At 44.7% G+C, this 12530-nt stretch overlaps 1 protein-coding gene across 1 annotated transcript in view; it reads right to left on the reverse strand.

The window, feature by feature from the left end:
- Nucleotides 1–1353: 1353 nt before the first annotated feature.
- ahcy (adenosylhomocysteinase) overlaps nt 1354–12530 on the reverse strand; it is a 61251-nt gene continuing 50074 nt past the window's right edge. Inside the window, exons 9-10 of the mRNA XM_078237012.1 lie at nt 3833–4027; nt 1354–1693 (exon numbers count right to left, since the gene is read on the reverse strand). Coding sequence (XP_078093138.1) covers nt 1562–1693; nt 3833–4027 — 327 coding nt within the window. The 3' untranslated portion in view covers nt 1354–1561. The remainder of the gene's footprint in view (nt 1694–3832; nt 4028–12530) is intronic.

Consider the following 12530-nt stretch of genomic DNA (forward strand, 5'->3'; position numbering starts at 1 on the left):
GAGATGGCAGAGTTTAATCCAGACAAATGTGAGGTAATGCATTTTGGAAGGTCTAATACAGATAGGAAATATACAGTAAATGGCAGAACCCTGAAGAGTATTGATAGGCAAAGAGATCTGGGTGTACAGGAACACAGGTCACTAAAAGTGGCAATGCAGGTGGAGAAAGTAGTCAAGAAGGCATACGGCACATTTGCCTTCATTGGCCAGGGCATTCAGTTTAAAAATTGGCAAGTCATGTTGCAGCTTCAGAGAACCTCATATAGGCTGCACTTGGAATATAGTGTTCAATTCTGGTCGCCACACTGCCAGAAGGATGTGGAGGCTTTGGAGAGGGTACAGAAAAGATTTACCAGGATGTTGCCTGGTATGGAGGGCATTAGCTATGAGGGGTTGGAGAAACTTGGTTTGTTCTCACTGGAACGACGGAGGTTGAGGGGCGACCTGATAGAAGTCTACAAGATTAAGGGACATGGACAGAGTGGATAGTCAGAAGCTTTTTCCCAGGGTGGAAGAGTCAATTACTAGGGGGCACAGGTTTAAAGGAGATGTACAAGGTAAGTTTTTTTAAACACAGAGGATGGTGGGTGCCTGGAACTCACTGCCGGGGGAAGTAGTGGAAGCAGATACGATAGTGACTTTTAAGGGGTGTTGGACAAATACATGAATAGGATGGGAATAGAGGGAAACGGTCCCCGGAAGGGTAGGGGGTTTTAGTTCAGTCGGGCAGCGTGGTCGGTGCAGGCTTGGAGGGCTGAAGGGCCTGTTCCTGTGCTGTAATTTTCTTTGTTCTGCCCTTCCTTAAGCCAGGCTTCTTTTCGCCACGATATTTCCACAATGCAATTTGCACCTGTAACTCAGCAATCTTATTTACCACTCGGTGCATTCACATACATGCACAGTGACCCTGGTTTAGACTTCATTACGGTCTCCTTTGCTCTCATTCCAACTACTTACTCTTCCGTGTTCTAGTGCTGCCTCTCCCAGTATTCTGTGCACCTTAATATTTGTGAAAATTCATCCAAAGGTTTATTCTTGGTGTGACCCTCGACTGAACATTTTCAAGCTATCTGGCAACCAAGGGTTGCTGATGAGCCAGATTTAGGCCTTACCAGTTTGTGTGAACAGGATCATTCCTGCGTGTGTACATCCAGGCAAACCCTAGCTAGCACCACCACAAATGGAGCACACACCTCCCTCAGCCCTGACCTCAGTGATGTCAGTCTAAATTGTGCTCCAATTGGACATACTTCAATAGAGGAGTCACCTACACCCACAGAACAACACTAAGGTAATGAATTTACACACAGCTCTGTTAGGCAAAAATCCTGAGATTAAAATAGGAAAAACTCAAATGTTTCAGCAGGATTTTATTCCAATATCAATGCAGATACAAAATGAAGATGCTTTGGTGATTAAATGGTCACAATTGCTTAAGAACAGATCAGTAATTTTCTTGGGAATTTGTAACCACTTGATTCCTGATAAAGATCCATCACAGATGCCAACAAGCCCCTCCGAGGAATGTTGCAATGCTTTGGTTTTCATGGAAGCAAAGTGTTCAGTATCTGTAATGGTCTGGCTTAAAGGGGCCATCCACAGGAATACCAAGGTAAGACGCCTGGTCTGGTGTTAGCTTGGTTAATTTCACTCCCAGCTTCTCCAAGTGTGCAGCAGCCACTGCCTCATCCAGCTGAAAGAATCCGAAAAGTAGCATGTTAAAACAACAGCTGGAGGAATTTTCATAGACATTTACAGTAAAGATTCAAATTAGAAACTAGGAGTTGGCCCTTCGAGCCTGATCCGCCACTAGCTTGATCATGGCTGATCATCAAATTCAATATCCTGATCCCCTTTTCCCCCATATCCCCCATATCCCTTGAGCCCCAAGAGTTATATCTAATTTCTTCTTGAAATCACAATGTTTTGGCCTCAACTACATTCTATGATAGTGAATTCCACATATTCACCACCCTCTGGGTGAAGAAATTTCTCCTCACCTCAGTTCTAAAAGGTTTATCCCTTATCCTCAAACTATGACCCCTAGTTCTGGACTCCCCCACCATCAGAAACATTCTTTCTGAATCTACTGTCTAACCCGGTTAGAATTTTGTAAGTTTCTATGAGATCCCCTCTCACTTTTAAACTCCAGTTAATATAATCCTAACAGTCTCTCCTCATATGACAGACCTGCCATCCCAGCAATCAGCCTGATAAACTTTCCCTGTACTCCCTCTGTAGCACGGTGGCACAGTGGTTAGCACTGCCGCCAGGGACCCGGGTTCGATTGCGGCTTGGGTCACTATCTGTGCGGAGGCTGCACATTCTCCCCATGTCTGTGTGGGTTTCCTCCCACAAAATGTGAGGTTATCCACTGTCTGAAAGAGTTGCTGCTTAGGTGCATTGGCTAAACTAAATTCTCCCTCAGTGCACCCAATCAGGTGCCAGTGTGGCGACTCGGAGATTTTCACAGTAAGTTTGTTGCAGTGTTAATCCTTCCTCAGATAAAGGCACCAAAACTGCACACAATACTCCAGATGTGGCCTCACCAATGCCCTATACAATTGCAGTAAAACATCCCTATCCCTATACTCAAATCCTCTCGCTATGAAGCCCAACATACCATTTGCCTTCTCTACTGCCTGCTGTGCTTTGTGACTGATGCATGAGGACACCAAAGTCTCGCCGAGCATCCACACCTCTAAATTTACACCCATTCAAGTAATAATCTGTCTTCCTATTATTGCTACCAAAGTGAATAACCTCACATTTATCCATATTATACTGCATCTAGTCACATATTCAACTTGTCCAAACCACGCTGAAGCATCTCTGCATCCTCCTCACAACTCACCCTCCTACCTATCACCCTCCTATCATCTGCAAATTTGGAGATAATACATTTAGTTCCCTCTTTCAAATCATTAATATACAACATTCCGCGAAAGGGTAGAAAAATGATTAAAGGATCAGATAGAGTAGAATGGGGGAAATTATTTCCTCTGCTGAGGCAGTCCAGATTAAGGGGACAGAAACTAAAAGTTAGATCTGGATCATTCAGTAGCAAGTATTTCTTTACAAAGGCTAGTGGAAACCATCCCTTCAAAAACCATGGTGTGAAGTGGGATACGAGCAACAGTTCTGAATGAGTTTGAGACTCAAATGCGTTTTCTGATTTATAAGCAAAGCTGCTTTGAAACCCCACCCACTTTATCCCAATAGATTAGAGGTGCTGAGGAGCCTGTGGCACTGCTGCCTCTCGGGGCCAAGGACCCAGGTTTGACTCCAGCCTTGGGTGACTGTGTGGAATCTGCACATTCTCCCCCGTGTCCACGTGGATTTCCTCCGGGTGCTCCCGTTTCCTCCCACAGTCCAAAGATGTGCAGGCTAGATGGATTAGCCATGGTAAATGTGCAGGGTTTTGAGGATAAGGTGGGGAGGGCATGGCCTAGCTAAGATGCTTTTCGGAGAGATGGTGCGGACTCACTAGGTAAAATGGCCACCTTCTGCAGTGTAGAGATTCTATGATTTTATTCAACCAGGCCAACCACCTCCCTCAGTTACCACTAAAAACTGATTATCTGGCCGTGCATTTCATTGTTGGTTATGTGCACATTTATCTACAGAATAGCAGAAACTGCACCTCAAATCTTAACCTTACATGAACTGAGGAATATGAAAAATCATTTCATAGGTTCAAGTCTTTCCCAGATTCCAATATCTAAAACAGCCATCAGCAGGTTGAAAAAAGTCATAAGAAAACCAAACTCAACATTAAAATCTCCAGATAAAATTTATCTCTGGATTCAACTACAGATAAAAGACCACTCACCTTCTTTGGCAGGAAGTGTACGCCCACTGGGTACTTGCCAATATTGGTCCACAGCTCAATCTGTGCCAGGACTTGGTTGGTAAAAGAGTTGCTCATTACAAAGCTGGGATGGCCCATTGCACAGCCAAGATTCACCAAACGACCCTCAGCAAGAACAATGATGTGGCGACCATCCTTTAGCTGATAGCGATCCACCTGTGCCCCAGAACACAGTTTGAAACAGACTGAACAGTTAGTGGCTAATTAGTTAGTGGCGCTACCCGAGGTAATGTAAACAAGACAAGTCCATCACATTCTATGCATGTCAGAGGACCACCTCCTACAACAGCTGCAGCTCAGGGGCACAGACCACAAATTAAGCTGCTGTAGATGAATCAGGAGCTACAGCAAAGTTTCATGACAGCAGCTTGCCTCGTCCTTTCTGCACTCCAGCTTTACAATTTTTATAAGTTACTCAGGCTGAGAGTTAGGGAGCTGGATTATAAACCTGGCAACAGTATGAATAGCGACGAAACCAGCTGCAGATTCAAAGATGACAGACAATGCGTTAAGTCATATTAATGTAGATATCACAAGTGTAAATATTTCATTGATTTTTTGCCATTTGAACTTAATGACAGTTCTATTATAAGAATGATGAAACATCTTCTGCAAATCATTGCGATATTCAGTGTGTATTAAATGTATTTAATCTTATCCATGGGGTCATGGTTAGTAAACAAGCCCAATTTCAATCTTGCTGCGCACTGAGTTTGAGGGCCACTCAGGCAGCCCACTCACTAGCCTAAGTTGCCCATCACTGGTGTAGAGTCACCAGGACCAGAAGGAATACATTCAAGGATATTGGGGGGATTAACTGATGGAAATTTCAGAGATGTTAGCCATAATTTTCCAAATCTCCTTTGTGATGTCAGAAGACTGGAGAATTGCAAATGTTACACCCTTCTCCAAAAAAACAAGCCAGTCAGTTTAACCTCAGTGGACAAAATTAACGTTATTTGGACAAATGTAGATTAATTTAGGAAAGCCAGCATGGATTTATGAAAGGCAGATAGTGTTTAATTAACTTGCTTGACAGAAATTAGGAGTAGACCACTCGGCCCTTTGAGCCTGCTCCGCCAGTCATTTTCATCATCGAATTCAATATCCTGACCCCCCCCCCCCCCCCCCACTCCCCCCCAAATCCCTTTAACCCCAAGAGCTATATCTAATTCCTTCTTGAAATCGGACAATGTTTTGTCCTCAACTACATTCTGTGGTAGTGAATTCCACACATTCACCATCCTCTGCGTGAAGAAATTTCTCCTCACCTCAGTCCTAAAAAGTTTACTCCTTATCCTCAAACTATGACACCCTAGTTCTGGACTCCCCCATATTTGGGAACATTCTTTCTGAATCCACCTTGTCTAATCTTGTTAGAATTTTATAAGTTCCTAAGGGATCCTCTCTCACTCTACTAAACTCCAATGAATATAATCCTAACCAACTAAGTCTCTTCTCATATGACAAACCTTCCCTCTATAGCAAAGACATCCTTCCTCAGATAAGGACGCCAAAAATACACACAATACTCCAGGTGTGGCCTCACCAACACCCTGTACAATTATAGTAATATCCCTATCCTCAAATCCTCTCTCTATGAAGGCCGACACACCATTTGCCTTCTTTACTGCCTGCTGTACCTGCACACTTACTTTCAGCGACCGATGTACAAGGACTCCAAGGTCTTGCTAACTATCCACCTCTAGCAATTTACACCCATTCAAATAATAATCTGTCTTCCTATTATTGCTACTGAAGTGGATAATCTCACATTTATCCATATTATACTGCATCTGCCATGCATATGCCCACTCACTCAGCCTATGGTTGATGTGGTGTACATGGACTTACAAATTGCATTTGATAAAATACCACATAGAAGAGTCCCTGGAATAAAAAGGATATCAGTAACATGGATACAAATTTGGTTGAGTGACAGGAAACAGTACCAGTGAACAGTTGTTTCTTTGACCGCGCAATGGTTTATTGTGGGAGTTCCCAAAGAATCTGTGTTGGGACCCTCTGCTCTTCCTGATACATTAATGATCAAGACCTCGATGTACAGGGCACAATTTCAAAATTTATGAGGCAAACCTTGGAAGAACTGCAGGGAAAATAGCGTTAAACTTTAAAAAGAGACAGAATGTTGCACTAGGCTGACAAATGGCAATGAAATTTAATGCTGAAAGTGAGAGGTGATACAATTTGGTAGGAAGAACACAGAAAGACAATATAAATAAAGGGATTTGCGATTATTCTTTGCAACATTATAAGCCTCTTCTTTTCATCTAATGCTAGCCATGAACCTCCAAAGTAAGCCATGGATAGATCTTTCTCACCATGCTTCTTAAATGGACAATTGCCGGGTTAACTTCTGAGACTTCCAGGGCATCTTTGGGGTACCCCCCCCCAACCAAATCCAATGCTGGGAGGCATGGCCCAAGACATTATTAATTAATCCCACCTCTTTACACAGTATTTAAAATATCTTTATCCCGAGTTGGTTCTAGAACATATTCAGAGAGCTAGGAGGTGTTAAGGATTTAGAGGAGTATACGGGATGTAGGAAGGAGCTTAAGGAGGAAATTAGGAGAGCGAGAAGGGGTCATGAGAAGACCTTGGCGGGTAAGATTAAGGAGAATCCCAAGGCTTTCTACAAATATGTCAAGAGTAAAAGGATGAGATGTGAAGGCATAGGACCCTTAAAAGGTGAAGGGGGAAAAGTTTGTGCGGAACCGTTAGAAATGGCGGAGGTGCTTAATGAATACTTTACCTCGGTATTCACGGTGGAAAGGGATCTGGGTGGTTGTACTGCTGGTTTGCGGTGGACAGAAAGGATCGAGCATGTGGACATAAAGAAAGAGGATATGTTGGAACTATTGAATGGCATCAAGGTTGGTAAGTCGCCGGGACCATATGGGATGTACCCCAGGTTACTGTGGGAGGCGAGGGAGGAGATTGCGGAGCCTTTGGCGATGATCTTTGCATCGTCGATGGAGACGGGAGAGGTTCCGGAGGATTGGAGGATTGCAGATGTGGTCCCTATATTCAAGAAAGGGAACAGGGACAGCCCGGGAAATTACCGACCGGTGAGTCTAACCTCAGTGGTTGGTAAGTTGATGGAGAGGATCCTGAGAGACAGGATTTATGATCATCTAGAGAAGTTTAGTATGATCAAAAGTAGTCAGCACGACTTTGTCAAGGGCAGGTCGTGCCTTACGAGCCTGGTTGAGTTCTTTGAAAATGTGACCAAACACATTGACGAAGGAAGAGCGGTGGATGTGGTCTATATGGACTTCAGCAAGGCGTTCGATAAGGTCCCCCATGCAAGACTTCTTGAGAAAGTGAGAGGGCATGGGATCCAAGGGGCTGTTGCCTTGTGGATCCAGAACTGGCTTGCCTGCAGAAGGCAGAGAGTGGCTGTGGAGGGGTCTTTCTCTGCATGGAGGTCAGTGACCAGTGGAGTGCCCCAGGGATCTGTTCTGGGACCCTTGCTGTTTGTCATTTTCATAAATGACCTGGATGAGGAAGTGGAGGGATGGGTTGGTAAGTTTGCTGACGACACCAAGGTAGGTGGTGTTGTGGATAGTTTGGAGGGATGTCAGAAGTTGCAGCGAGACATAGATAGAATGCAAGACTGGGCGGAGAAGTGGCAGATGGACTTCAACCCGGATAAGTGTGTGGTGATCCATTTTGGCAGATCCAATGGGATGAAGCAGCAGTATAATATGAAGGGTACCATTCTTAGCAGTGTAGAGGATCAGAAGGACCTTGGGGTCCGGGTCCATAGGACTCTTAAATCGGCCTCGCAGGTGGAGGATGCGGTCAAGAAGGCGTACGGCGTACTAGCCTTCATTAATCGAGGGATTGAGTTTAGGAGTCGGGAGATAATGCTGCAGCTTTATAGGACCCTGGTTAGACCCCACTTGGAGTACTGCGCGCAGTTCTGGTCACCTCATTACAGGAAAGATGTTGAAGCCATTGAAAGGGTGCAGAGGAGATTTACAAGGATGTTGCCTGGATTGGGGGGCATGCCTTATGAGGATAGGTTGAGGGAGTTTGGTCTCTTCTCCCTGGAGAGACGAAGGATGAGAGGTGACCTGATAGAGGTTTACAAGATGTTGAGAGGTCTGGATAGGGTAGACTCTCAGAGGCTATTTCCAAGGGCTGAAATGGTTGCTACGAGAGGACACAGGTTTAAGGTGCTGGGGGGTAGGTACAGAGGAGATGTCAGGGGTAAGTTTTTCACTCAGAGGGTGGTGGGTGAGTGGAATCGGCTGACATCGGTGGTGGTGGAGGCAAACTCGTTGGGGTCTTTTAAGAGACTTCTGGATGAGTACATGGGATTTAATGGGACTGAGGGCTATAGATAGGCCTAGAGGTAGGGATATGATCAGCGCAACTTGTGGGCCGAAGGGCCTGTTTGTGCTGTGGCTTTCTATGTTCTATATTATTCCAGGAACCTGTCACAAAAGCACCATACAAACTCATGTCCCAAACCATCTTTGCCAATTTCACTGGGCTAAACTATATGAATGTTAAAGTCGCCCAAAACTATTACATTGCCTTTGTTACAATCGCCAATAATTTATTGGTTAATGCTCTGTCCAACAATATAACTCCTATTAGGGAGGCCAATCAACTACTTCTACCATTGTTTCTGACCCTTGCTATTCCTGATCCCCACCCATACAGATTCTACTTCCTTATTTTACAATTTTACAAGGTTTACAATTGGGGGAGAGGTAATTATGATGCGATTAGGCAAGAATTAGGGGGCATAAGTTGGGAACAGAAACTGTCAGAGAAAGGAACTAATGAAAAGTGGAACTTTTTCAAGGAACAAATACTGGGTGTCCTTGATAGGTATGTCCCTGTCAGGCAGGGAGGAAATGGCCGAGTGAGGGAACCATGGTTCACGAAAGAGGTGGAATGTCTTGTGAAAAGGAAGAGGGAAGCTTATGTAGGGATGAGGAAACAGAAGGCTCGATTGAGGGTTACAAGTTAGCAAGGAATGAGCTGAAAAAGGGGCTTAGGAGAGCTAGGAGGGAACATGAGAAGTCCTTGGCGGGTCGGATCAAGGAAAACCCCAAGGCTTTTTACTCTTATGTGGGGAATAAAAGAATGACCAGGGTGAGGTGAGGGCCGGTCAAGGACAGTAGTGGGAACTTGTGTATGGAGTCAGTAGAGATAGGCGAGGTGATGAATGAATACTTTTCTTCAGTGTTCACCAAGGAGAGGGGCCATGTTTTTGAGGAAGAGAAGGTGTTACAGGCTAATAGGCTGGAGGAAATAGATGTTCGGAGGGAGGATGTCCTGGCAGTTTTGAATAAACTGAAGGTCAATAAGTCCCCTGGGCCTGATGAAATGTATCCTAGGAGTCTTTGGGAGGCAAGGGATGAGATTGCAGAGCCTTTGGCTTTGATCTTTGGGTCCTCGCTGTCCACGAGGATAGTGCCAGAGGACTGGAGAATGGCGAATGTTGTTCCTCTGTTTAAGAAAGGGAATAGAAATGACCCTGGTAATTGTAGACCGGTTAGTCTTACTTCGGTGGTTGGTAAATTGATGGAAAAGGTCCTTAGGGATGGGATTTACGACCATTTAGAAAGATGCGAATTAATCCGGGATAGTCAGCACGGATTCGTGAAGGGTAAGTCGTGCCTCACAAATTTGATTGAATTTTTTGAGGAGGTAACTAAGTGTGTTGATGAAGGTAGGGCAGTTGATGTCATATACATGGATTTTAGTAAGGCGTTTGATAAGGTCCCCCATGGCCGGCTTATGATGAAAGTGAGGAGGTGTGGGATAGAAGGAAAGTTGGCCGATTGGATAGGTAACTGGCTGTCTGATCGAAGACAGAGGGTGGTGGTGGATGGAAAATTTTCGGATTGGAGGCAGGTTGCTAGCGGAGTGCCACAGGGATCAGGACTTGGTCCTCTGCTCTTTGTGATTTTTATTAATGACTTAGAGGAAGGGGCTGAAGGGTGGATGAGTAAATTTGCTGATGACACCAAGATTGGTGGAGTAGTGGATGAGGTCGAGGGCTGTTGTAGGCTGCAAAAAGACATAGATAGAATGCAAAGCTGGGCTGAAAAATGGCAAATGGAGTTTAACCCTGGTAAATGTGAGGTGATTCATTTTGGTAGGACTAATTTAAATGTGGATTACAGGGTCAAAGGTAGGGTTCTGAAGACTGTGGAGGAACAGAGAGATCTTGGGGTCCATATCCACAGATCTCTAAAGGTTGCCACTCAAGTGGAAAGAGCTGTGAAGAAGGCCTATAGTGTGTTAGCTTTTATTAACAGGGGGTTGGAGTTTAAGAGCTGTGGGGTTATGCTGCAACTGTACAGGACCTTGGTGAGACCACATTTGGAATATTGTGTGCAGTTCTGGTCACCTCACTATAAGAAGGATGCGGAAGCGCTGGAAAGAGTGCAGAGGAGATTTACCAGGATGCTGCCTGGTTTGGAGGGTAGATCTTATGAGGAAAGGTTAAGGGAGCTAGGGCTGTTCTCTCTGGAGCGGAGGAGGCTGAGGGGAGACTTAATAGAGGTTTACAAAATGATGAAGGGGATAGAGAGAGTGAACGTTCAAAGACTATTTCCTCGGGTGGATGGAGCTATTACAAGGGGGCATAACTATAGGGTTCGTGGTGGGAGATATAGGAAGGATATCAGAGGTAGGTTCTTTACGCAGAGAGTGGCTGGGGTGTGGAATGGACTGCCTGCAGTGATAGTGGAGTCAGACACTTTAGGAACATTTAAGCGGTTATTGGATAGGCACATGGAGCTCACCAGGATGATAGGGAGTGGGATAGCTTGATCTTGGTTTCAGTTAAAGCTCGGCACAACATCGTGGGCCGAAGGGCCTGTTCTGTGCTGTACTGTTCTATGTTCTATTCTTGAGCTAGAATCCTTTTTCGTTAATGTCCTGATGTCATCCTTTATTATGAGGGCTACTCCTCCTCCTCTTCCATTCAGTCTTTTCAAAACATTTAGTCTGGATTATTTATTTGCCAACCTTGGTCACCTTGCACCCACATCTCTAATGGCAGTTGGATCTCTATTTATGTCACTAGTTCATCTATCTTATTGCAGATGGTTTGAACATTCAGATAATAAAAGTAACACTGAAGTCACTTTATTCCTATTATTCACTGCATGGATCTTATCTTCTGTTACCATTAAAATCCCAATGCTTTCCTGTTCCACTCAGCATCTCTTTACTCAAACTGAAACATTTTTCCATTGCCTCAACTTTTATCTTTGGATTTCTAAATCTCCCTTCACCCGCACCCTCCTCCCCCTTGAATAATTTAAAGTTACTTTTCCATACCCTTGACCATATTTGTTAGTGCATTTTAGCCTCTTCCTGTCACACTCTGGTTATCAATACCTGTTTTGCTATCCTACACTACTGCCTTGTCCTTTCTCTTTAACTTTCCAAAATCTCCTCTCACGTGAACCCTCACCTCATTATTTAATTAAAGCCTGTCATTGCGATTGGCTAGGACACTGGTCCTAGCAGGATTCAGGTGAAGACTGCCCCATTGGTCCAGCTCCCTCTTTCCCCAGTTCTGGTGCCAGTGTCCCATAAACCAAACCAGCTCTCCCACACCAAACTTTGAGCCAGACATCCAACCCTGATCTTAGTTACCCCATGCCAATTTGTTTGTTGTTCAGGTGGTAACCAGAGATTACCACAAGGGTTTTGCTTTTTAAATTAGCCCCAGGCTACTCATCTTCACTCAGATGCTCTTTCTTGGCACCATAACAACTGGATCCTCCCCTTCCCACTGCGAGTTCCTCTCCTGCCATGAGCTCACATCCTTATCCAAACAAGGCAGGCAGCACCGTCTTCAGAACTCATGCTCTTGGCTGTAGAGAACATTATCCAATCCTCCCATGTTGCTGTTCCCTCCACTACTATATTCATTTTCAATCTCCTCTCACAATGGAGGGCTGTGACAAGTGGCGTTCCTCAGGGATCAGTGCTGGGTCCTTTGCTGTTTGTAATATATTGACTTGGAGGAAAATGTAACTGGATTGATTAGTAAGTTTGCGGACGACACAAAGGTTGGTGGATTTGCGGATAGCGATGAGGACCATCAGAGGATACAGCAGGATATAGACCAGCTGGAGACTTGGGCGGAGAGATGGCAGATGGAGTTTAAGATGTGGAGATGCCGACGTTGGACTGGGGTGAACACAGTAAGACGTCTCACAACACCAGGTTAAAGTCCAACAGGTTTATTTGGTGGCAAATACCATAAGCTTATGGTATTTGCTGCCAAATAAACCTGTTGGACTTTAACCTGGTGTTGTGAGACTTCTTACAGATGGGGTTTAATCCTGACAAATGTGAGGTAATGCATTTTGGAAGGTCTAATACAGATAGGAAATATACAGTAAATGGCAGAACCCTTAAGAGTATTGACAGACAAAGAGATCTGGGTGTACAGGTACACAGGTCACTGAAGGTGGCAATGCAGGTGGAGAAGGTAGTCAAGAAGGCATATGGCATGCTTACCTTCATCGGCCGGGGTATTGAATTTAAAAATTGGCAAGTCATGTTGCAGCTTGATAGAACCTTAGTTAGGCCGCACTTGGAATATAGTGTTCAATTCTGGTCGCCACACTACCAGAAGGATGTGGAG

Source organism: Mustelus asterias, chromosome 20 (genome assembly GCF_964213995.1).
Source record: "Mustelus asterias chromosome 20, sMusAst1.hap1.1, whole genome shotgun sequence".
NCBI lineage: Eukaryota > Metazoa > Chordata > Chondrichthyes > Carcharhiniformes > Triakidae > Mustelus > Mustelus asterias.